Source organism: Struthio camelus, chromosome 2, assembly GCF_040807025.1.
Source record: "Struthio camelus isolate bStrCam1 chromosome 2, bStrCam1.hap1, whole genome shotgun sequence".
NCBI lineage: Eukaryota > Metazoa > Chordata > Aves > Struthioniformes > Struthionidae > Struthio > Struthio camelus.
Window position 1 is genome coordinate 17,193,957 of NC_090943.1, and position 26,371 is coordinate 17,220,327.

The 26,371-nt window shown below is 36.3% G+C and overlaps 1 protein-coding gene across 18 annotated transcripts in view; it reads left to right on the forward strand.

Moving 5' to 3' along the window:
• Nucleotides 1-26,371, forward strand: part of ARHGAP12 (Rho GTPase activating protein 12) — an 87,572-nt gene that overhangs the window by 41,013 nt on the left and 20,188 nt on the right. For 5 of the 18 annotated variants that reach the window (XM_068934410.1, XM_068934412.1, XM_068934413.1 and 2 more), the window contains exons 4-9: nucleotides 2,627-2,767; nucleotides 4,493-4,573; nucleotides 14,786-14,911; nucleotides 18,662-18,736; nucleotides 21,601-21,662; nucleotides 23,337-23,418. In XM_068934410.1, the coding sequence (XP_068790511.1) occupies nucleotides 2,627-2,767; nucleotides 4,493-4,573; nucleotides 14,786-14,911; nucleotides 18,662-18,736; nucleotides 21,601-21,662; nucleotides 23,337-23,418 (567 nt within the window). The remainder of the gene's footprint in view (nucleotides 1-2,626; nucleotides 2,768-4,492; nucleotides 4,574-14,785; nucleotides 14,912-18,661; nucleotides 18,737-21,600; nucleotides 21,663-23,336; nucleotides 23,419-26,371) is intronic. The other 13 variants (XM_068934422.1, XM_068934424.1, XM_068934426.1 and 10 more) reach the window with 5 other exon arrangements.

The window sequence follows — 26,371 nt, forward strand, 5'->3', positions numbered from 1 at the left end:
GATTACCTTTAAATTGAAAATGGTACATTTAAAATATGTGACCAAAATATAATTTAATTGCTTGTTTTTTATTTGTTTCAAGATTCAGCAAAACGTAACGGAGTGATGATAACCTAAGTATTTAAACTATAAACTTTTAAACTTTGAGTATTCAGTATTTCTTTTTCTCCCCGCCCCCAGAAATAGTAGAAAAACTTTCAAATCTAGGCAGGTTAAATGACAGAAGGGAGACCAGAAATGCCTCCCGAGAATGCTTCCTTTTTTCTAGGTGCTATATGCACACTTGTCTGTACTTTGAAGAATTTTCCGTGTAAAATGGAAAAAAGACAAGAAAGATGGTAGAAAGATGGCACGGGGGCTTTTTTCTAATCAGCTTTTAGTGCCACGACTCCGCTCTTATGAGGTATAAGATTTGGTGGCTGGCTGCATAAGATGATTTTGGGGAAGTGTGGTATAATGTCATTGGGAATAGGACTCTGGGAAGAAGTATGGAGGATGTATTAAATGACAGTGAGGTGAGGAGCATATAGGCATTTAATACTGAAGAAGTGTTGAAAGTGACATTTGAAATGGTTGAAAGTGGTTTAGCCAGAGTTCTCTCTAACTCCTATTTAAGCAGCTTCAGCAGTTGTTCGTACTAGCTGAGGGATAAATAAGCCTTGGCTTTATAAACTTTGTAACAGTTTAGGAATTTTGTTCATGTTTAGATCTGCAAAGGTTAAATTCCTAGATTGTATAGTACGTGGGATTAGTTAAGCCGTGGAACAGAAAGACTATTATTATACAGATGCATTGCAGATAGATGCACGTTAACAGTCCTTCTCATCAAACAAGGTTTTCTTCTGAGCAGAATTTTCACTTGTGAGCCTTCTGTTTCAAATGTGTATGGTACCACTTCAGTGTCACGAGCTGCTTGGAAGAGGTAAATACAAATGCATGGTGTTATTTTGCAGTAATTCCTGTTAATAGAAGAGTTTAAAGTCTTACTAGGATGGAACAAATGTGCCCATAGTTTTTAAGCATTAAAGCATAATATAAACTTAAGTATGTGCGTACACTACAGCTATCTTATAAAACGGTTGTTCACATCAGGCCAATAGCATTATTAACTTCTCAAATTCACTTCTTTACTTGTAAAAAGGTGACTGAGGACCCCTCCCCCCACCCCATGGTTAAAAATAGCAGTTTAGACCTTCATGTTAACCTATGTGCAAGAAAGGTGGCATTAAGTTTAATGCATTCTCTGCATGCTTGCATCCAGTAGGCCTCTGAAGATATTTACATCTTTCCTGTTACTTTATTAATGATTGAAAGACTTCCTGTAGGTTTTGCTGTGCTTGATAAGCAAGCTCATGTCTGTTGAGGGAGTCTCTCTCATGCAAGCGTAAGCTACTCCAAAACACAGGATTAAAAAACAAAAACAAAAAAACCCCTACATAATCGCTGGGAAATCTCACAAGCTTTTCAGGAGAGGCTTGTTTGTATAGCTTAAAATTAAAATTCCGTCTTTCTCCCACTTTGTGGTTTTTCTTACAACCCTTACCCTAGTGCATATTTAACTATCATCATTTTTGAATAGTGAGATGTGTTCACTCTTAACAGTAACGCGAGCTACTAGCCTAAGAGCGAGAGAGCACAAAGGAAATCTGCACCGAGTTCCTTAGTGTCTTTTTTTTTTTCTTGTGGCATTGCGATACTATTGTTGGCAGAGAGGAAATGAATACAGGAAGATTACTGATGTGTGGAATGGATGCTTTCAGTAATGCTACTTCATATTAGGAAGGAGGGGAATGAGGAGTTCTAGGGGACAGAAATAGTCTGAGGCGTGTGTGCAAAAAATTTTTTTTTTAAACTTTGCATGTCAGTCTTGTTTCTTGTTCTTTATATCATAATTCACTTCTGCTTCCAGAAGATAATCTCACAGCTCAGCTACCTATGACTTCAGTTGGTATAATACTTGGCTTTTCAGTTGTTCATTGTCACATCTGTCAGAGTTGGAAGAATGAGAGTGGAAATTCCTTATATTTTAGGATGCATTGCACAAGTACTGTGACGTGTTGGGACTTACACAGATGCAGCTGGAATTTCAAGTTATTCTTGATGTTTATTGTGTTTTTGTATACTGTTTGGGAAGGGAATGAAAAGAATTTAGGTATGAACAACCGAGATGTTACCAGAAAACGAATGCATCACGTCTTCCAAGTTCTCTGTGCAATATAGATTCCTAAAGCTAACTCTTTTCATCATTCACTAATGTAAATTCATGAGACTAAAATTTAAATTGAAAAAAATTTGGAGTGAAAACTAGCTGATTTGAAAACTAACAGATGTGACTACTGCCACATGGCGTAGTATCAATTTGGGTAGCTGCAAGCTGGTGTCATGGAATAGATAAAACTGTATCACTATCATCTCAGTTGTTCTGAAAATGTTTTGAATAACCTCGCAGTTATCAAATATTTCTGTACTTTAAAAATGCATCTCTCTTTTTCTGGTGTAAGATATAAAAATGTGAACTCCCTGCAAATTACTGCTATTCTCTTTCTAGCCAAATAATCTTTGATCTTTCAGATTGTAAAGCATTTTCATTCTCAAAACTGCCTTGTATGTTTCTGACTACTTGTAGCCTCTTTCATCAGAAGAAAACGACCACAGTTCTTGTTACAGCCAGTCAGATAGTCAGTATGGTTCTCCTCCAAAGGGTTGGTCAGAAGAGTTGGATGAACATGGTCAAACCTTATATACCAATGACTATACTAATGAAAAGGTACTCTTTCCTTCTTCTTGTCGCAAGTGTTCTGAATACTTTCAGTAAAGTAATTTTCAGAGAAAATTCACTGTTAGAAATGGAGATTTGATTTCGAGGGACGAAACAGCATTCCTCAGTGGTGCTTTCTTTTTTTTTGCAAATGTGCTCAGAACTTTGGCGTCTGAGCTAACACTTTTTTTTTCTTCCTTATGTATCTCCTTTATTATTCAGTGAAACTTTTCTTATTTACAGTTGGATATCAGATCATTTTAAGTGAACATACCGTTAATCTTTTTTTCCCCTCATCCTCTTTGTTACGCTTCAGGACTGAAGTTTCTACCAATATAATGCTGCTCTTGTCTCTTAAGAGGAGTTGTTCTTTTCTGCATATGGCTTCCAGATAGGGTGGTTTCAAATCGAAAATAATGCTGCTTTATTATCGATTTTGTCTTGTACTTTTTTTTAGAGGCTTTCAATAGTGTTTTCAGATGTAGACAAATTTAGTCATTAGTTAATAGGTGTATCAGCAGACTTCTATTCTAATTGTCTAATTGCTGCTGACGACTTTCTGTGATTCTAGGCATCTCACAAAAATTTCTTCCATGTATGAAAATGACAATAATATAAATATTTATAGAGGAGTCTATATATTTTTTAATTGTTAACAAAAGTTGTCTTTTTTCTTGATTTCAAAAAGTGTCATTTGAAACAGTGATGTATTTACCATATTATAGCAGTAGCTCTTCTTCAATTGATGTATGCAAATTTTTTTGGTAAAAGTCTTTTAAAAAATTGAGTTTTATGTCATTTTTAGATGGCTTACCTTGATTATCACTGGGTACAGTCTTTTAATGCGTTTCTCAAACAATCTGCAAATATGTAGTCTTTTTTTTTTTTCCCTCACAGAGAATTTTGGATTTTTATCCTGTTTAGTTTGGCTAAAAACAGAGCATGTACCTCTGTTTAGGCAAGCATGTACAGGCTTTTTATTCATTTATTTGTTTTAAGAAATTGCATTGGCCTTGAAAGAAAGAAATATTTCCTTTCACAAAGAATTTATTGGAAGGTAACTCCTGTGAAACCTATTTAACCCAAGAGCCATGCTGCGAGTGTTCATGTACATGTTCTCATATGATCGTTTTGTAGATCTTTGCTCATTGCAGTTCTCTCCTTTCTGCAGAACTAGGTTGTCGTAGTTCTTGTGTGGCTCTGGGAGTTGCTTATAGAGGATATAGAAGTAGTTGCATTAGCTCCTTCATGACTGAATTAGGAACTGCGTCTCACGCTCCTATTGCTGTTATAAAAGTTGAATTGTTTAACAAGTTGCTCAGTAATCTCTTAAATTATCAGCAGCTTGCTGGTTAGCCTTATCAGGGACCTTGGTAGAGTTTCCTGTAATTTTGTATATAAAATCCTGACATAGATTTGGTGCAAAGACTGCTTGCTTAAATTGACATCATAATGGTGAGAAGAGTTTAATATGTCATCTTTAGAAAAATATTTGTTTTTCACAACTTCTTTAGGTAGGTTATGTGAGTCATCAAGACTTTGAGTAACTGTAATATTGCAGGACTATTTTTTGTGGGAGTTGCAGAAGGAAAAAATGATAGTGAATCTGTTTCAGGGAGCTGAAAAGTAAAACAGATTGTTTTTGGTGCTTCTTAACCTTGAGACTATCGGAGATTTCCTATGTTATGACTGTCACTCTCATTACATTTCCTATCACTAAATTTGTTTCTGCAGTGGATAAAACATGCAGATGAACAAGGTAGACCGTACTACTACAGTGCCGATGGTTCTCGCTCGGAGTGGGAGTTACCTAAGGTGAGTGACCTTAAAAAAGAAACCTTGGACAACTTGGGCTTTTCCCCCCTTCCCCAGTACATGTTCTGTGAGATCTTTGGGGAGTTATTCACAACTGGAAGGCCTGTACATTGCCTTTAGTTATTTCTGGCATTTTTGTGGAATTTCTGATTGTGAAGAGAAAAACGCGTTATATTAAAGGACATCAAAAATACCTGTGTATAAGAATATTTAGATATCAAAGGTGATTTTGTCTTTACTGAAGTGAGCTCTTCATGTAAGGCTGCAGGATATTTGTGGTTTTGCTGTGATAATGACAGATTCTGTAGGCGGAAACAGGTTGGGTTTTTGGTTTTTGTGTTCTTTTTAACTATAGAATGTTTCTGAAAAACTGTACTTTGTTTTTAGTACCTTCCAAAATACATTTTTGTCATATATTTCTGAATTTGGTTGTTTAGATCTTATATAGTTGGATTTTTTTAATTTTATTTTTATGTATTTATTTTTGTTGTGGGATGGGGTTGAAAACCAAAAGTTTCAACAGGCTTTTCTGGTATCTTTGTGAGGATAACACTGATAGTTTTACGATAAGTGTGTTGTGGTATTTATTCAGTTTGGAATGAAGACAGAACTTTTGTAGGTAGTTGACAGAGCTGGGGAGACTTTATAGTGTAAGGATATACCTAATGCTATTTAATTCTAATTCTGACCTTCAAAAACTAAAACACTAATCATATGATTTAGTTCTCTACATCTTTCCTGGTACTAAGATGTTTGCTCAACTCTAAAGAGTAATATGTGATTCACACAGAAGTGCGTCGTAAGTGTACAGAAGAACACGAGTCTCAGTTTTTTTGTTCCATTGGTTGAAAAATCTGTGTCCTAAGGCATCTCTCCTCAGATGAGGGCAACCTTTATAGATAAATGTTTTTCACAGATGTTATGAAAACACTACTTTTAAACTAAGTTATCAATGAAACTATGTACTAGCTTTGTTATGTCAACAAAAGAATTTGTATCTGAATCACTGAAAAGTTAAGTCGTCTTTATGGATTCTTTTATGTCAACATGATGTATTAGGTATCTTAAATGTTGTGACATATATAAATCCAACAATGTATCTGTAACTATTGGTTTTAAAAGTTACAAAGTTATTGATTAGCTGTTTAGACTAATTAGAAGTCTGAAAATCTGGTACAACAGGTTTTACTGAAAGCAATTAATAGTTCATTGTGTATAATTTAAGCTATTATTTGGGAACAATGTCTTGTGGTCTTCAGTCTGCCGGTTTTGTAATGCAGAAAGTTTTGACTGTGATGAAATTGCTTTCTGCTCAAACACTTTTCGATTTGAATTATAAAGCTAACTGAGTTGGCTTTAATCCAGCAGCAAGAGGTCACACAGAGAATTCAGAGCTGTTTGAGGCATTTTAGTATAAAGAGGTGAGGTCCGAGGATGGTGCGGTTAGGCACAGTAGTCCAGTGGCTCTAACCAAACCTCTAAAGCTCCCTTGTATTAATGACCACTCGCAGAACGAAAATCGGCCTCTGTCTCAGAGTTTGTGGCCTGGTGCCCTTTAGTTCTTGTTTGTATGAAAATCATCAACTATTGCGCTTACATAATTTTCAAGGAAAATTAATTTAACGAGTTCTTTGGACAGAATATAATATTTAATTCTTTGTTAAATAATCTTGAAACTACTAAATCTTGGGTGGCCACAAATAGAAGGTTAATAAAAGTGAACGAACAATTGATTTTTTTGGATCACAGGCCGATGGCCTGTGTATTGCCTGCAGTCCCTAGCTTTTAACTTTAAATGTTGCCGAATAGACAGAGTTTCAGCAAAAGATTTAGCTAGTCTATGTAATTTATATCTCTGAAGAATATACAATAGAAATGCTAGAAACCTGTGAGTAGTCAAAGTGTGGTTGAAGATTAGTCTTGAAAAACTCACTGAAGTGGGTTCCAAAAGAGCCGAGGAACAAATGGATTAGGAAGGCAATGCAGACTGCAGAGCTGCTTTGGAAAAAAAAAAAAAAAAATTATATTGAAGGTTGTCATGAGTGAGGAGAGAGAAGATCATGGAAAGATTTGTAAGTTTTTTTTTGTGTTGTAACTTTTGTTTATATGAAAATTAAGTGTTACTTGAAGAAAGAATCTTTAGAGAAGAAATTAGATGCAGTCTATACTAATACTCTAAGTCACTTTTTCACCAACATTTTTAGTTCATATGTTACCTTCCAAAATTTGTTGTGCAATAAACCAATGGATTGCATGATCATGTATGGCTGTTAAACCAGAAAAAGAGAATTATTTTATTAGGTCTTTCTACATCATTTGGAAATCATTAGAACTAAAAATTATCTGAAGGCTTCTAGAAGTAACATATTAGCTTAGCTAATATTGTAATATTAAAAATCTTCACTTTTATAGTGTATATACTGTGTGTATATATAAGAGTAAATGTGAACACTGTGGAATAACATCTCTAGTATTCTTATACGTGCGTTAAAGCAAACTGTGAGGGTATACATTTTCTGTGGAAAAAACAGTTGGAAAACAAATTACGTTCGACAGTCTCATAGAAACCTCTCCAGTCATGTATGTGAAGTGACACCTATGAATAGCAGAATGCCTCTGGCTTAAAAACAACGAGTAGCTTTGACAGCCCCTGGAAAATCTGCAAAGACTTTTGAAGAGTGTGACCTGGGTGTTTGCGGTGAACTGGAGAACATACTGAATTGTTCTTTAAACTGGATAACAATATTTACCCACAGCTTGCAAGCTTGCAGCTTGCACTTTGCAAAACACTTTCTGTATTCCTGCAGGCATTCTGCTGAATTCAGTTGTCAGCTCTTACAAATTATTTATAAAAAGGAAATAAAAGATCTATAAGTTCTTTTGTGGATAGTTCACTATGATAAAATAGCTTTATTTCTTACGTAGTGAATGAGTAATATCTAAATCGTTGAGGAATGACATAATTTCAGAAACCTCTTGTTTTCTAATATAAGTTTTATAGTTCATGCAAATGAAAAATCAATATTAAGGAAAAAATGTTAAATTGCTCTTAGAAATGAAAACTATCTAACTTCTAAATTAAAAAAATCTATCAAAATGACAAAAAGCAAGGAAAATAATATAATAAATATTGGAAAAAAAATAGCTCAGAAAGGGGAGAAAGAGGACAGCCTAATAATAATGAGATGTGAATTAATAGGGGTCTTTAAGTTTTCAAAATATGTTCCTAGGCTCACGTACAGCATAACAGTATGATTACAGACTGTGACTGAGCCCTGTAGTTCAAGAGTAGGCTTGGAAAGAAAATGCTTATGCTGTAAGTGTCAGGACTGAACTCAGTTTGTATAAATATTAAGAGCAAAAGCTGTGATATCACAATCACGTTTCTCTTACAAGTTAGTGCAATGTTAGCTGCTCTCACTGTATCCACAGGGGAGGCACTAGGTACAGGAGCTTTTGTTTTTGGGTATCTTGTTAGACCAGCAGCCAGTTACTCAATGCTGACAGTGAAGAGAGTGAATTAAGAGCTCGGGGGCTGCCGTTCTCATACTCGGGTGAACAACTTCCCAACTGGGGAGCTGAATGCTGTCAAACAGCATGCTAGCTGAAAAACTGTGAAAGATAAAGAAGATGCTAGTAATATTGGGAAGAGACCATACAGTCAAATGGAGAAAGAAAATAAAGATGAGGGGAAAAGGAGTGTGGAAATACCCACCTAAGCAAGCAGGGCAAAGTACAATTTGGCAGCTAACTCATTTCTGTATATTGGAATAGCTGCAAAGCAATAATGAATCATTAATCATTAAAAAAAGCCTTTGCATTAGATCCAAGAGCTAAACTTATCAGTTTGTTGCCATCTCCTGTTGCTCCTTTCAGTACTTCAGAAGAGTTAAGGTCCTGCTTAAAAATGGAGTATTGTAAAAATCTGCTGTCATCAGAGCTTCAGTTGCAGTCCTGCAGATACGTTTTTCTAGACTGTAGCACAGTGGAGATTAAGTTGGTTTCCAGTGTATCAGCGCAGGTGTACTGTAGCTTTCTTTATGGGACTGGAAGGATCAGATCTTTGGGCTAATGACAGGTTGGTTCTTCTGAGCAGGCTCTTTCAGCAGCAGCATGCCAGCTGCATAATTGCACTGCGAATGAAGCTTGACCTCCTTTTAAAGGAGGAGAAAAATGGTGAACTGTGAACTTTCCTGTCACTTTCTTTGTACTTCTCACTTCATTCTAACTTAAGAATATTTAATTTACATGTGATCTCTGCCTGCACACACAGTCAAATGATGTCTCAAGGCCTCATGCAGTCAGTCATCTTTACTACCGTTGCATTCGGTGTTTCAGCTGCGGTCTTTGCTTTGGAGTCTTAAGCACCAACATAGTAAAAGTAAAGGTGATACGAGGCAGATTAGTTGTCAGACTCTAATCAAACCCACAAGAGATTGATCAAGCTTACTGGCATGGCAAAAAATGTATTAAAGATTCAGAGGAAGTAATTGCAGGTTTGAAAGGAAAAGCAGATTTCAGTACTGATCAGAAGTATTCTGTTATTTTATGTAATCCTGTCCTCTCTTTTCTTAAAAGCCATTTGAAAAGGCAGTTTCAGATTGTGAGCTAGTTTTAAAGAAAAATCTGCTTGTACAGTGTGGTTCAGGGAAGTCGGAACCAAAGCTGACTAGAAGATTAGTGGAAAGGTCTCACAGTATTGAGTGGCTGGTAAAATGGTACGTAGAATTCAGTACCTGTAAATAGAGAGTAAGGCACTGAACTGCACATGTGCAATTACAGGATCTAAAGCAGCTGTTACTTTTTTGAGACAGAGAATATTTTCCTGAAAATAGCAATTTTATCTGAGTATTAATTATTAGGAAATATGGAAAAAAAATAGAATTAAAAAATCCCAGGAAAAAATATACTTTTTCTGAAGTCTATGGTGCACCCGTATCTTCAATGTTACATGCAGTTCTAGTCTGCATTTCAATAAATGTGTAGGTGTACTAGGAAAAAAAAAGTACAAAACAGGACAGTAAGGATTATTTGAAGTGTGAAACAGTTTCCATATGAGGAGAGATTAAATGGAGATGTACAGCCTGAAAAAAGAGGCAAGTTTAAGACAGTGTTTTCACTCAGTGGGTCAACAACAAATGCATCTGTTTGAGATGAGAAGCAAAAATTCTTCTCGAGAATTCAGTGCCTTTTGGCCATTTTTCATTTGCTGAGGTGGGAAAGAGCTCTATTTACTTTATCAGCTGTTAGTTTATTTTAAACAATCCAGTTTCATGTGGAAATTAATGACTTTAACTGTTACTTGTAATTACAAAAATATTGCCGTTCTAAGCATTAAGGTTAGTTATCATTTAAATGGCAAGGTTTTTCTTAATTGTAGAATGATCCCAGATGTCATATAGTCAGTCTCCAGTGGCACTGCATGAAAGTTTTAGGATGTTTCACTGTTTGAGTGAATAGCTTTTGCATCTGAAATAGGCATGAAAGGTTTTAGGGCACTACCGAGTAAGTAGCAAACTGGTAATATTCAGAAATAAAATTCAAAATAATTCAAGCGTTATTCCTGAAGACTGCTCCATAGAGAGTAATTCTATTGTGTTTCAAAATATCACAGCGCATTAGCTATTATGATTACTCCTTTCACACATAGAATACAAAACACTGAACCTGTCCTTGACTGCAGGATTTTAATGTGTGCTGCTTTACAGCAGATGTGAAAGGTAACAAATACACTTGAATTTCTTTTTCAGGGTGTATAGGAGTAACTGTTACTGCTATCAATATGTAAACTGGTCTTGTTCTGAGCAGTGCTACTTGATTTGAGGTAACACAACCCCTGTGTTCGCATTCGTATCTACTGCATGTCAATACACTAAACCTCATCTTTAACAACAGTGAAAATAATCTTCACATTCTTGCTGTACAAGTTGGATTGTTTGGAGAAGGTTGAGACTACCTCAGCTGATGGGAGGATCGAGAGTTTTTAAGGGCAAAACTGTAGTAACTGCAGTTGTGTGTTGTGAGAACCCTGAGATAAGATTAAGAAGGTGGTTGTGTGGATACCTCCCCCTGCCCTTTGCATTTTTCTATCCGGGAGGCCTGGGGTGGTTTTCCTCGTTGTTCCTGTTCCCTCCCCTCCATCCCCTGTAAGAAGAAGGGGGAGAAAAAAGTAGCCCCAGTTCTTGCTTAGGTGGAAATTAAGCTAGCAAAGGAGCAACACCTGTGGCAATCAGTACTGACTGACTTGGAGCTGTTCTTGAGCCTTTGAAGATCAGTAGTCTTAAGCAGTCCTGAGGGATAGAAGGTCCAGCAGTGAACATCCAAGACTGTAGAGCAATTGAAGTGGGTTATCCAAAAGTGTCTTTCAGTCACTTCTGTGTTAGAGGTTTGGTTAGTTTTTCTGGTAGTTATCTTCCCACTCTGAACAGATTCTATTGATTTATGGAGCATTTTATTGATTTAGTCAATAAGAAAAGCAAAGCCTGTAACATAGGTGTTATGTCGGTCGCACCAATGAGAAATTTGATTTAAAGCCAAAGATAAAATGTTCCTCTTCTGAAGCAACATTTCAAAAAAATTTTTTTTTAAATTTTCAGTTTTGGGCAGTCTGAGAGAACTACAAATTATGTGGTAGAGTATCCAGAGCGGTGAAGGGTTCTAGGATATCTGAATATTTTTAAATGCTGCTGTTCTAATCTTTGACTGCAGGAAAGTAGAGTAAAATTTTTAACTTCTGATCTTTACCAAGTTTCATTCTCAGTTTATTCCCACTCTTTTGTCCTTTCACCCGCCCAGTGAAAGGAGAAAGCCTTTCATTTGGCCTATACATGTTGTTAATGCAAACAAAGATGAATCTTTGTTCCTCTTTTTCTTAAAGCTGACAGATCTGTGTCATCCCCATAAGAATGGGGACAACTGCTACAAATAACTCAGGTGTTATATTTGTTTCGCTCCCAATTAGGCTAGGACAGTGCCTTGAGTTGTGCCACATTATCAGATTCAAATTAAATATTAATCACTTGGTCAACTGAGAGGGTTAAAAAAAAAAAATTAAACTGAGGCAAAGAAAGCTTTTAAGTAGCTGGTTAAGGTGCTGAATGAATTCAACAATGGGAATAACCTGGTGTGACTTAAATTTGCAACACCTTACTCTGCACCAAGACCTGTTAGGACAAGAAGTCTGTGTTGCTTGATGTATGTGGACAGATTATGAACAATTTAATGGTGTCCTCAGTTACTAGCGAAAGAAACTGACAATGAAATGGGGAGCACTTTGAGGTTGTGTGCTAGAGGGATGTAAAGGTAGCAAAACTGAGTTTGGAGAAGAATTTTTGAGGAATAGTAATCTATACCAGGTTATCAAAAGCTTTAGAATTAAGAGAATAGTAGCACCTTCTCATGTTGTGTTGTTAAGGCACGTAGTATCATAGTGACGAGGCTACTAGGCAATGCATAATCTGGAACATGTCAGTTTTATTGAAATGAATGACCTGTGCCAAGTCTCTGTCTTGAAGATTATACCAAAGGTTAGGCATAGCACATCTGCTTAGAGTTATATAAAAATATTATTCTCTGCGAGGGAAGGGGAACCCAACTCTGTCACTATGCGTTGCTGATAAAACGTGGGAAACATCACAGTAAGTGTCCCTAACAGAAAGAATAGCTTCTGCAAGTAGTAGTGCTGTAGAGTATTAATAAACAAATCTGACCTGAAACTATTCTTCAAGACTTTTGAACTTTTTGAATTTGTTTTATTTTCCAATAATAATGCATTCTACTGTTTGCGATGAGAAGGGAAAGAAAGCATAAACTTGAGTGAAAAATGTTTACCTGACAGCTGCGTTGTGAGAAAGTGGGGGGGAAAAAAGGGGCAAATGCTCCCCTTAAACTTGTCAAGTTATTAACACATTTTATATCACCAACGCAAAATGTTTAAGCTGCTAAGGTGCAGGGCCCTGTGCTTCTGAATTGTTGGCAGTGTTTTTGCCGAGTTCCGTATACTGTTCCTTTGCTTTCTTGTTAAATACGTTTGTAAAACTGAAATTTCGTATTGCTTTGCAGGTCCTTTTTCCTTCAAGATGGGGTTGTCTATTAGCTAAGTAAACTCCTGATGGCTTGTGATGGTATCAAAGGCAGCTTCTAAATACAGATTGCCTGTAATCATGCTATGCCCAAATTGCAACCCTTAACAGAGATTTAAATTCAAGATAAATTACTTTGTAATAAATCCTTGACTGTTTGAACTCAAATTCTCTAAGTTAATCAAATGCCAAGTGTATGAAGGATTTCCGTAAACAATATTCACCAGTGTCACTGAAATGCATAAATAGTTCTGAAATAGATAGATAGTTCTGTTTCATACCAAGAAATATTTGACCTGTTCACTTAAACACTTTAGAACTGCTGCGAAGAACACCATTTGCAGCCACCTTCTGTGATTTAAACATAGTTTCACTGAAAATTGTTGAGGTTTTGGTTGAAATATGGGCAATTTTACTGCATAATGCAGTATCTTGCTGATACAGATTGAGTTATCTGCAGAGTGGATACTTCCGTAACAAGAAAGTAAACTAGTATGAGATACCCGGCAGCATGAGCTATGGTTCAGCTGTTATTGAAAAGGGAAACAGAGTTCCATACATCTCACATTGTAACGTAGCCGCTGTCTTCTGAATGTGAATGTACTGAACCCAATGCAAATAAATGTATCAGTGCAATCTCAGATATGAATCTCTGCAGTGATGACCATACCTTTGTGCCTGTACAGGATCTACCAAATTTTATTTAGTACTACAAGATCCATTCAATTAGGAGTATTTTACTACTGTTACACATGTTGACATAATTTAAATGAAACACTAAAATTGTCATTTATCATTTAAGTATCTGTTGATTTATGGGAGCTCTATTCATAGTAAAATACAAAGCTGCAAACACAAGCATAGTGTCTGCCTTGGCAGGCAGTAGTAATGTTGGCTCTTTGTTTGAGTACTAAATGTAACTACGTTGTGTTATTTAGCTTTTATCTCACCGTATTTTGTATGTGTGCATTATTCTGTCTTTGAAGACCTGAGGCTCTGAGGTTACTGCAGTAAATTATATGCAACACTGTAGAATTAGCTGTGCTTATAAAGATTAATGTTTTAGCCTTTTGAAAAAAAGCTCGACTTTCCTCTGTTACACCTTACCCAGTGGATTCTAGTGCTTTATATCACTCTGCAAATACTGCCTCATGTTTCTTTCGATATGCAGGTTTTACTTTTCTAACAATGAACAGAAAGAATGAGACTTTTACCAACCTGTTAGAGGAAAAAAACTTATCAATGCTATCTTTTCTTGTTTGTATTTTCATTATTAAACGTTGAAATATTTACATAATTCTTGGTAATGCTACATGAATGTTGGTAATCACTTAAAATGGCTATGCTACAGATGATGTATGTCCTGCAGTCCTGAGCTCTAATTAAATGTAGGGTCCTTCTCGTGCACTTCACGTTTTTCTCAACTTATTCATCTTTGGATGCTGTCGAGTTATTAAAAAACTTGTATTGTGCTGCATCTATTATCTCTGCTGCTTTTATAGCTCCCCTGAATCTTAAAATTATTTCCTGCTGAATGCTTATGTTCTCTGCTTAAGTACGTTCCACACCAACGAATTATTTTTAGTAGTTTGTAGTCCATTCTGAAAAAATCCCCATCTCCAGTGTCTCTTCCTAGGCATACCAAACCTTTGGGTCAAAGAGAATTGCATCCACCACAGCCAGTCATAACTCTTTAAAGGATTTACTGCAGAATTACAGGATTTTTCTTTTCTTATATAAGAGCTGAACAGGTGGTATAGTACAGTGTGCAATAAGAGAAGTGAATGTTTAAATCCTGTATTAATTATAATGGAAAGATTGCAGTTTCTCGGTGGTTCTCAGTGTGCTGGTTGGTTGGAGAACTGGCAGTAAGCTGTTACACCAGAAATCAAACATCTCCCTGGCAAAACAAAGCAGTTGAGGCCTAACAGGCCAGTTTCAATTACTGCCTCAGAGAATGCTACTGCAGTCAAGTTAGATCTGAATGCTAAATGCAAAATGAAAGGAAGACTGTTTTTCCCCCTCTGCGGTGAAATCAGGAGTATGAAAGTTTGCACTGTTAAGATGTATGAATGCTCCAGTTTTTGTATGAATTAGATTCTACTTATAGTTTGATTTTTCTCTTCTTTAGTATAATGCTTCACCACAGCAGCAAAGGGATATAATAAAGAGTAGGAGTCTGGACAGGAGGCTACAAGAACCAATAGTTTTAACAAAATGGAGGCACAGTACAATTGTGTTGGACACCAACGATAAGGTAGGAGTGAGTTAAACGGCATGCTGCAATGCTGACTGTCTGCCTTTTGAAGTATTTAATCTATAAAAGATCAGTAGTCGTTAGCTTCTGAAATTTCCTTTTTCTTGTATGCTCTATCTTTATCTATAAATGTGCGGTAAAATCAAGGTCTATCTGATACTTTCAAAGTAACAACAGCAAAGTTAACAGTCTTTTTCTTGTTATCCTTGAAATATTTTAACTAGTGTTAGTTCAGGGTTTGGTGTGTGGAGCCATTTTATTTATAATTGGGAATTTCCTGTAATTCAGTTCATGCTATGGAGCATAATCAGGATTTGAATTCAAGAATTATGGATATAGCCATGATAAGGTATACTGATATTTATTTTCTGAATACTTTAATTGTTGGAAGCATCAAATGTAAATACACTTCTCAGATTGCAAATGAATAACTGAAATAAAATGCTTTATTGGGGAAGTCAATGCAGTGTTCAGTAAGTGGTACTGGCTAAACTAAAAACTGCATTTTAAAGATAGAAGCGGTATTAGTATTACATAGTGGGTTTATTCCTTTAACATCTCTGTTATCTCCACTGTAATACTTCTAGTAAGGAGAAGTTATGCTTAGTTGCAGTGGGGATGTCATACTGTTATTGAAGGACTGAGGACAGTACTGAAGGCACTAAAACACTCGCATTCAATCCCAGTCCAGAACTGAGCTGGGAGTTCAATCTGAAAAGACCTGAGAGCCAGTAATAACCAAAGCTGTTTTCTGTGCATTCTTATGGCATATTCTTGAATAGTCTCTTTTGGACTATACAGTGACATGTGTGTTGAAGCAAATGGGGGACGGAGCCTCTCTGTTGTTGCCTTCCTGCCTCTCTCCTGTTTGCTTTGTCACAGCCCTTTCTGCATGGGCCACAACACCGTGCCGCTGTATGAGGGGTATTGATGTCAGTAGGGAGGAACCAAAAGCGGAGTTGGAGCGCGATGTCTTGCTGGTCTCTGTGACTTTGCAGCAGTCAATCCCAGGATTCGTGGAAGCTGCAAAATATTTTACAGTGCTGAAATCTTAGCACAGAATTAGATACCAGTGAATTGGATTGGAAGCTCCCTTTTTGTAATGAGAAAGGGAAAAATGAAGTGAAATGAGTGTAGACTTGGGGGGGATGAAGAAAAACCCATAAATGGGCCTCTGTAATTACAGATGCCAGAGAGGAAGTTAAATGGACAAAACCAAAGCAGCTGTAATGCAAATGGATCTATTGACCGGAATATTACGTGCTCGGCCTGTTTCCTTTGTTTTTTTAACAGCTTTTCTTGTAGAAATGGAGTGTTTTTTTTTTTTTTTTGTAATGGAAAAGGAGGAAATTGTGGGTATCTGGATTTGACTTAGCTGCTCAGATGATGCTTTATTGGGTTCTATCTTAAGCTCCTGAGCTGTCAGTTTAGAATATGTCTTATGTGGTGCTGAAGAGCCAGTGGACCAGAGTTGGCTGGAGCCAGCACAGTTTGCACCTGGACGTGTTAGTTTAGCTTCAGCGGTTCTGAGGTCCCTTTACTCCTCCTGCATCCTCCCTACTCCTCCTCAACCACATCTTTCTGAACCAAATGTGATCTTTCACTACATGAAAGTGCTGGATGAAGTCCTCAAAATCACAACTAAGGTGCCAATTCTAGCCAGGTTTACACTTTGCATATATGAATGATTCTGTTGAAGTTACATTTAATGTTTTGGCCCCAGTTTTAATGGAATACTTTATTTCACTTTTTTTATTTTCTGGTATCAGATTTAGTTTGGTTTTAGAATGGCCTCTAGGTACCTCTGCTCTGAATGAGGAACCTGAGGTAAAACACTGAATAAATGGAACGGTTTACTCTGCAACTTTTTTAATGACTCTTTTCTGTAAGACCCAATAATTGATTCCAAGACTTTGAACCCAGTGAAGCAAACACGTGCCTAGTGTAGTAATCATAAGAAATGGTAATATATACCATTTGCAACATATGCAGAGCCAATAGCTTAAAGTTTCTGTAATGTTAACTGCTGCAGAACGTGCAGGCAGCATGCACTTGATAATGGTAAGGAGACTGTATGTGTCATGTACAGCACATGTTAGTGCTTTGGGAAAATTAAAAATGTGAAGTGGAGGAATAAAACAGTGTTTCGTGAAAGGGCACATAGGCTGTAGAGTTGTTTAGTGCATCGACGTACCTGCTTTATCCCCGCTGGCAGACAAGCTGTTATATATACTGGTTTAAACTGGTGTGCGGTAAGGGAAATTGTTCATGACCACATATACTAGGTTTGTTGTTCCAAAGCTGCTTATTATATGAAAGCTATCAAAAATTGAGAACGATTTAGAAGAAACACAATTGATATTTGGCTAAATAGGAACATTGACCCACCATTTTCTTAGTAGCTGACTCCTAGGAAAGTTGTCTTATTTTCCTTGTTTTATTTTTCCTGGAAAAAACCCCATAACTCAATTCTCTGAAAATGGGCTGTCAAAGGAGTGCTTCAGATGTGTCAGAAGGAAGGTATGGCTTGCCATGGCTGACTAGAATTTGATATCCAATGCACTGGTTAACTCTTTATTGGCAGTTGTACACGTCTGTACATAGCCAGCAGGATTCACCCAGCTGAAAAATAGTTTGGTAAGCAAAGAAAATTGTACCTTTCTGGAAGGGATGAAATCAGTACCCATAATTTGAAAGTTTTTTAGGGACATCTGAAAGCCTGGAACGTTTCGTCCGTTTTTAAGGAATGCTAATGTTCTTTATTGTCGGAGGAGCTAGTGCAGCACTTCTGTAGGTAGGGGTGTGAGTGGATTTTAAAGTGCGACTGTGCAGACTGTTATGTAATACTGGAAAAACAAAGAATTTGTTCAAGTTGTAGCGCAGAATTTGGGAAGAGCTATCAAGGATATTAAAAAGCGAGGCGAGGGAAGATGTGTAACAATAACAAAGGATAAGTGATATATTTTTGTGTTGTTTGAAATTCTTTACCAGATTTTCAAGCAGTTTATTTATGCAAAGCAATCATTACCTGAGAGGAAACACATGTGCCTTTTTGGTCCCATCCAGCTGGGCAATTTTTCAAGTTTTCAGAGACTTAGTGCCTTTTTTTTTTTTTTTAATCCATAATTAATTTAAAACAGAAAAAAATCTCTAGAAAATGTCAGTTCTCGATTACAAGGAAATTACCTTTCCTGACATACAAATATTAATAGAGCTCATACATACTTTTCTACATGGAAAGCTATTTATTGTACTAATCTTCATATTTGCTAACCACACAGATTTATTCTTTTCTTTAAAATTACAGTGTTTTATTGCATAGTGCCCCTTAATAGGTTACCATTATGAACATGCTTTATAATTTGATGGCAATGTCATTCAAAAATTCTATCCCTTAATAAGGACAAAAGCTTTGCTTTAGTGGATATCATATTTATTATTACCATTTTCTTTTCAAGTAGACATGTGCTTATTAACTCAGTTTGATTGCAATCTTTAAATCCTGTAAGAATGCTATTTAGCAAACAGTTTTATAATACATGATATTCTGAACTATTTGTATGCTTCAAAAAAAACTGCATTCATTTAAACTAAAGTTTGTAACTGGGAACGTAAATGAATTTCTCTGTGTCTGCTTGTATATATTTATGCATCTCTGGGGTTGTTGTAGGGTGTCTTTGTTTGCTTGGTTTTTTTGTTTTTTTGACACCGTAAGAAAGAATAACTTATATTGCCTATTGAATTTTATAGGAATCATCAACTGCTTCTAAGGCAAGCTTTCCTGAAAATGAATCCTCTCCTTCTTCACCAAAGCATCAAGCCACAGTCAGTATGCATACTGTTTAAATATATAAGCAGGTGTTGTAGAAACTGGGCTATTTATGAATAGATATTTGAGGGCAAATCTGCTGGTGTTCTTGAGAAAAATAATGGGATAAGATTATTCTAAGGTTTTACATTTTAAAAGGAATGTATTGCGTCTGAACTGTGTATAAAGAAAAAAAAGAGGAAAAAAAAAAGGAAAAGTAGGTATCCTTGATTTAAATACAGCTTGGTGTTGGCAGAGATTGGGGGAGATTGAGTTAGAGCAAAAACAATTCATTGTGGCCTAAAATTATGTCAAGTTATGTAGGACTCAATTTTTCTCCTCTTGACAGTTATGTCTCCTTGCCTAGCAACTTGGAAGCTAAAAGCAAAATACCCCTCCCTCCGAAACCTCTTACTGTCAGTAGGCAGTAATGTTTTTTTGTATGCGGTGTCTTTATTTTTATTTGTATTTCGATCACCTTGAAAGACTTAGGACTCATAAGAACTTGGCATAAGTAAGCCATGTCTCTTTTATTTTAGTAGGTTAGCTACAGGGAAGAAAAGTTGAGCTTAATTAGTTCGGTGGGACTCATGGAAAATTAAGCTCATTCAACAGTGCTATGAATGTTTAACAGATTTTTTTCAATTCAGTTTAAATTTTAAATATGAGATCAATGCTTTTAAACAGTGGGAAGTAATTCAGAACGTGAAGTACTTCTCTTCTGAATTTAAGATCTACAATAGCATTGAAATGTGTCCTTAGATCAGTTTTAGCAGTCCTTTAGTAGGTAGTTCAGGGCATTACAGGCGTAAATTCTCCTGCTTCATTCTTGCTGTCTGCACAGGGGAATAGTTCTCTGCCTTATATGTGCTGATCCGTTCTTATGACTTCATATTGTTTTCCGCAATAAAATGAACACAGTTCATTTGCTAAGCAAATGTGTTCGATAGCGTTACACCCAGGCAGTTATTGCTGCAGATATTCTGCTTTATTTAAATATGGCACAGACCGTGAATTATTAAAATTACGTTTTGTTCAAGAAGTCACTGCTGGTTTCAAACCATAGAAGAAGTTCCATGTTTTCATTGACTTTCTCCTGGGATTTAAATGTTACAAATAAAGCTTTTGAATCTTTTGTGTATTTTGATCTTTAACTTGCTTTCCTTCTCCTATTTCCTAATTAAACGTTACATTAATTTTTCCATTAGTACCCCGTAGTGTTACTGCGAAGTTGGGCATTATGATATTTCCTTTTTTTTTTTTTTTTTTTGCCCTTGAATAATTCTTAACCGTTGGGATGTTCCCAGTGCTTCCACCATGTGCAATTTATTAATATCATGGTTTGTCTGAGCAAGTGGACATGTGTTGCTCAGCCATTGTGGAGGGTAAGAACAGGCTGTTCAAGTTATTAAAGCCGAAGCTTTGTTAGGAGGGTGCAACACATAGGTTTTTTTAGTGGTGATCCATACAGATCACCACTACAGTGATCAAAAGAAGATGCTACTTTTAGAATTAAATTTGGACTCACTTCTTCTAGGGAAAATATGAGTTTTAGAAAATAAAGTACATTTGTCACTGCTTTGGGAAGGGTTTGCTTATGGCGGTACCAGATTGTGTAAGAGTAGCAGTTAATGATGGACAAAAGCAGTATCTGAAGGACTGACTAAACGTTAGTCTCCTTGAAAGCGTATCTTCTTGCGCTGTCATAAAACATGTAGGTAAAATCTATATGGTTCATGAAATACAGATCTGTATCTGTGGTAAGAGTGTTGTCAGAGTATTTCAGCAAAAAATTTCAGTGTCCTCTTCTGCAGTTATGATTCATTTAATTTTGAGATTTAGAAGAGAATGCTAGAGAGAATGCGTCTTTTTTTCATTGGATCTAAAATTGAGGGCATTTTGTTACAATAAAGCTAATTTGGATTCTTTCCCCAGTTGATTGTTTCAAGTAATAGCTTAGTTTTTAAATTAGGAACTGCTAAGTATAGTTACTGAAAAGGAATTGATTAAAAAAATATATAATTTTCCTTCAGCACCATTCACTGGTAGGACAAAGCCGGGTTGACATGAGAAAATTATAGAATTTATTAGCTTATTTTGAGTCACAAATGGTACAAATGTAGTTTCATTTTTAATTTAGAATATTCTTTTCAAACAGTCTTTATATATGCTCATTCTTGCATAGAAACTAGATGTATTCACCTCTTGACATTTGCAAAGTACCCTTCTTGTTCATTGATATATATATTTTTTTCCTACCATTCACTGATTGATCTCCAAATTTATACGGGGCAGACCAATTTAGATGATTTCCATCAACAAGATGGAACTAAGTAGTTTAAAACTCTAATCTTTTGCTTGTGGATAGGAAAAATAGGACATCAAAGAAATGTTTCACTCATCTGTTTATAAAATGAACATATTAATATTTTTATGTAGCTCAAGCATGTTCTATTTAAAATATGCATTTATGTTAGAGTAACTTTGACAGAAGAATTCAGAATTAAGGCTAATTGTCTGTCAGTTATCTTCTTTTTCAAATGCTAACGTACCGCCACACAAATCATTACTTTGTTTAAAGCTTCTGTGGTACTGTACCACAAAGGATTTAAGTTTGGCTTGCCCAAGGAACCTGGGCCTTGAAAAAGGAAAGCTTTTTACCTTGTGAATGGTAATGAATACTTTCCCAGAGAAATTTTGTTTTCAGTGTTGTCTGCATATTTAAATATACTTATTGCAGTTTCTTGAAGTTGGAACGTAGACAAACATGATTCACTGCCAGGGGGCAGTCCAAACACTGCCAGTATTTGAGGGGGTTCAGTTCAGTGCCTTGACAGAAACAGATTTGCTTCTATGTTTTGTGTCTTGCTCCGTCCTACAGGGTCAAGAGAAGTATGGGTTACTAAACGTGACAAAAATTACAGATAATGGGAAGAAAGTTCGGTAAGTCTACCCTGAGACTTATAGAAATATGTGTGCATAAGAGTTTGTGTAAGATTTTTGACTCTAATACTAGGACTTACAGCATATCAGTTTTTGCAATTAGTCTTTTTTTTGTCTTAATTTGCCCTAATTTTTTTTCTGTACGACACGTGTCCCTATTCCAAAGTAAAGCATGTGATTCTACCAGTGAACTAAAGATACTGGACTTCGGAGAACCAGCAGCTTGTATATGCCAGGTCTCTGGAGAAGCTGTAGCTCCAGCTGGAAGTGCTCAGCTACCGTCCAAATGGGGCTATGATTTCATGACAGCACACCAATGGCAGAGGGCTTTTTAAAGTCAGGAACATTTGTTAGACAAAGAATCTTTTTAAGCAGGTTATAGCCTGTCTCTTTACTTGGAAAGAGTCAGTGTGAAAGGGGTCTTCAGACTTTCATTTCTTCTCCTCTAATCTCCAAGGAGTGTACACTATGTATACATAAATTATTCTTACGCATCACCTGTGAAGGGATTTCAATACGATGTGTCACCCAACATTGATGTGTCCCCTTCCACCTAACTCCCGCCATAGGTAATGACTTCATTTCTTGTTTACTTTGTCTGTCTCACAGGGAGGCACTTACAGCATAAATCATAATAGATAATGCTGTGTAGCTTAAATTCTACTGTTTTGCAAATATCGGTATCAAATACTGAACAAGTATGGCTTCTTCCCTTATCTAATTTAGATATGCTTCCCCTACCCCCTTTTTTGTTTACATTTAATTTTTTTGAATTTAATCTTTTAGGTCTAGTATTGTATATGTCTAGATCCGTGTTAGCTGGCCTGTCTCTTCTGTGGGTTAAATTGTTAGCATAGCTGTTAACTAAATGGTTAACGTAGCTGATCTTCCTGGGTCACTCTGACCTAGTCCAGTGCTGCTGCGCAGCAGCTCAGACTCCTGTCTTGGTTCTCCAGAGCTGCTCTTTGCAACCAGTGCCCAAAGTCCAGGAGGAAGGAGTGGACAGTGGCGCGCCCAATATACTCTCACCACTTTTATGGTGCGCTCTTTGGGAATCATTGATGTGGATCACTGGGCTGCTGTACAGAAAGAAGCAGCATGGCCATCCTGTCACTTAGAGCTGTTCAATAATGACTTAAGTTTGGGCAGTGGGAAGAGGCTGTCAGGGCTTGTCAAGCTTTTTATTTTTTTAACCTCAGCAGGACAAGTACTCAGGCATAAGTCAGATAGCTAGAATAGCTCACTTGTGCTTTTTCTGTATTTTATAGATACATAACATTTAATTACCAAGGTAAATTAGTCTATTATTTGAAAGTGGGTCATTTGCATCCCAGTTAGAGGTGAACACCGATCATCAATCGGTTTGAGTTGTGCAGTACATTGATATAATCTGTTTGGCTGAGCCTCCCTCTGGAAAGTTACACACGTATGGTGTTTCTCCTGCTGATCTGCTTTTGCTGCTAATTAGATATTTTTCATTTAGACTTTGCTCAGGCTGGGACTGTTAGTATATTTTCCTTCTAGAAATGTAATAGAAATTAACACTTACAGATAGCACTAATGACTGTATGTATGGTTAAGTTTATTAACACACAGGTCAGTTGATTAACATTATCGACAGCATAAATATCTACTCTCCGAATCAGTCTGATACTTATTTGCAAATATTTGCAGAAAGAATTGGATGTCTTCATGGGCGGTATTGCAAGGTTCATCGTTGCTGTTCACTAAAACCCAAGGAAGTGGAACTGGCTGGGTAAGCTCGAGAACAACCCCCTTCTCCCTCCCACCCCATTTTAACGTCAATGACATTAAGCACAGTAAAGTTCATGCATTATTTGCAAGGCTTAAATACTAAGATGCATGCATAATTTAGAGGAGGGGAAAAGTGTGTGTGTAAAGAAGCTGGCAGGTAAATAGCATAATATAACAATTGTGATGCAGAGTGAGAAGAAAACCAGATGTGCTATCTTGTATTTCAGAAACACTTTTACACTTGAATTACAAAAAAAAAAAAAGAAGATAAAGGAGTATTCAGATGTCTTGTAGTTTTTTTTAATTGAATGAAAAGTATGTAGGCTGAAATTTTTACTCCAGACCAAGTAATTTTGTGTTCCTTATGAATGTGTTTGTCTAAAGGGTTCTTTTTGTCTTACTGTTCTTGGATATCTTTCATGAAATCAAGGTAATTTTGAATGTGATATGTGTCGTTAAGAAAAGAGTCCCTTGCTTGGCTTGTTGCATTGGAATAGCTGAATAACAATGCAAATGGAAAGGATACAATGCAAAGGAAACAATGCAAGTGGATGTGTAGGCAGGAGTGCTTTGAAGCTCAGGGGAGAAGGCGTGCTTATAGTGGTGTTGTCTTTGCATATTATTTGCTCTTTGCTCTTGTGAATTCCATGTTTTGTTTTGTATCTATATAATACATTACAAATATTTCTATTTCTATCTATTTTGATACTCCTAAAATGAAACAATTGGTTCTTATTACATTCAAAATGAAAAGCTGTTCAATGTTTGTATTACCTCTGGTTTAATAGCATTTATAATTAAATTGACTATATTTATCCAGCTGCATTCTTACGTTAATGGGTATAGAAATAGTTCTTTATCTGTAGGTTACTTGCCCACTTTTGTAATTCTAATTTTTTAAACTACATGTGGATCTCCTATAATAATTAAAGGCAGGCCAGATACACTATTGATTATTCCAGTAAATTGTCATGCTAATTGCAGCAAAACTACATCTGAATGATATATGCTCTTCTGCCATGCTTTGCTGAACTTTCTATGTGACTCACTTTTTTTTCTGCTTTTTTTGCTGTTGTTTTGGGTATAATGAGTTGGTATTGACCGTTCTTTTGTAAGCTTGTAGTTCATTTTGGAGTTGTGAAGTCATTTTCTGCCCTTTTGCTTCTGTAGAAGGAGTGGTTGCAGAAAATGGGTGAGAACAGATGAGTGGCAACACTGGGATAGGAGCGGATGGAAAGAATAAGGTTGGGCAAGATGATCAAGCAGAAGGGAGAGGAGAGGGAAGGAGAAAGTAAAAGTGGTGTGTGATAATGTGAATTACACCACTGTGGCAGGAAGTGGATGTTGTGACCTAAGGAGGTCTGCTTCTACCTTAAGTGGGGAGGGCAAAGAGAAGGAGGTGTGCAGAAACGAGGAAGCACAGCAAAATGGATGGAAATGTGTGTACTTCTGAAAGTAACTGACTTTCCCACCTGGAAATGTTAAGACACTAGGTAACTATAAGTAGTATATACATGAGTGAGAAAAATATACCAATAAATAAATGTATAGAACTCGTGAATTACCTTTTTTATATAACTTTCAAAATAAAGAATGTTGAAGAAATATTGGCAAACCTGAAAAGTTGAGCTTTGAAGCAAGAAGTACAGGGATTAGGAAAGTGATTTAAATTAATTGCTCTGCCTCCCTTCATATCCTTCAACCATTGTCTATAGTTTAGTCATGTTCAGTTTCATCAACATACTATAAAACAGAAAATCACAGGCTTGGTGTTTAGTCTGCGTGCATAAAGATAACTGCTACTCTTTGCAGCACACTGACATTAATGATGTAAACTGATAGCTCTGCAGTTTGCCTTTATAGCTAAAGACCCAATGTGTATTTTAATTTTATACACATACATATTTTTATTTGGAAAATAAATTATTTTGTCTGAATAATCAGTCAAGTTCCAGAGATTTGATTACAGCTACCAATATTCTTAATCCAATTTTAGCTATAGATGAAAAAACGTGTTGATTTATATCATTAAAGCACCCTATTAAGCTAAGAGTCTGTTTATGAATGTATGATATTTTTAGGAATGTATGTATGTTGGATTGAATTATCTGTAAAGGAGACTCATGCAACTCTGCTTATTACTTAGGGAGACTAATGTAAATTGTGTTGCACTGTCTAAAGAAATACAGTCACTCAGTAGAGAAAAAATGTTTCAATTAGATAATTTAAGTGTAGCAAAAGTATCATGGTCACTGTATGGTAAGAATATTTCTGTATAAGACTGTCAGATCTCTGACTGTCAGATATCTAAGTACTGTCAGCAAAATAAACACTCTCAAGATGGATAAAATAAACTGAAGTTGAAAATGTTAAGGGAGAACATCTTTCAAGGACTTTGTGTTGCATATCTGTTTGCCTACTCACAAATGGCTTTGTAAATATGGAAATATTCAGTGCACATGCTTTTTGCTTTCTTTTGGGGCAAATTTTTTTTGGGGGGGGGGGGGAGTTTTTAAAATTTCCACCTCACATCTCAAACTGAGATCTGCATCAAAATTTTAATATGCTGGAATCAAATTTAACAGTCTTTCATGTGGTAAGGATTACATTTTATCTTCATCCTAAGAGAAGAATAATTGTTTAGTACTTGACTGGTGGTTGATGCAACCATATCTTTATGTGCATTGCTTTGTGACTTCATCACTCTTCTTCCTTTTTCTCATCAAGTCATTTTGCCAACGGGGCTCAATTCCTGAGCTCTTGCTCTTGCTGCTTTCTTCCTGGAAAAATGCTCTCAGTCGTCGGCCTGCTGTCACCTATGTATGCTCTGACCAAGTTTCAACTGTCACTGTATGTTTTCTTGTTGCATGCCTCTTGTCACTGCAAGGCTATTTGCCACTAATCTTGAAAGCAAATTTGAACTTCTCCAACGTTTATTTTGTCACTTCATGTAA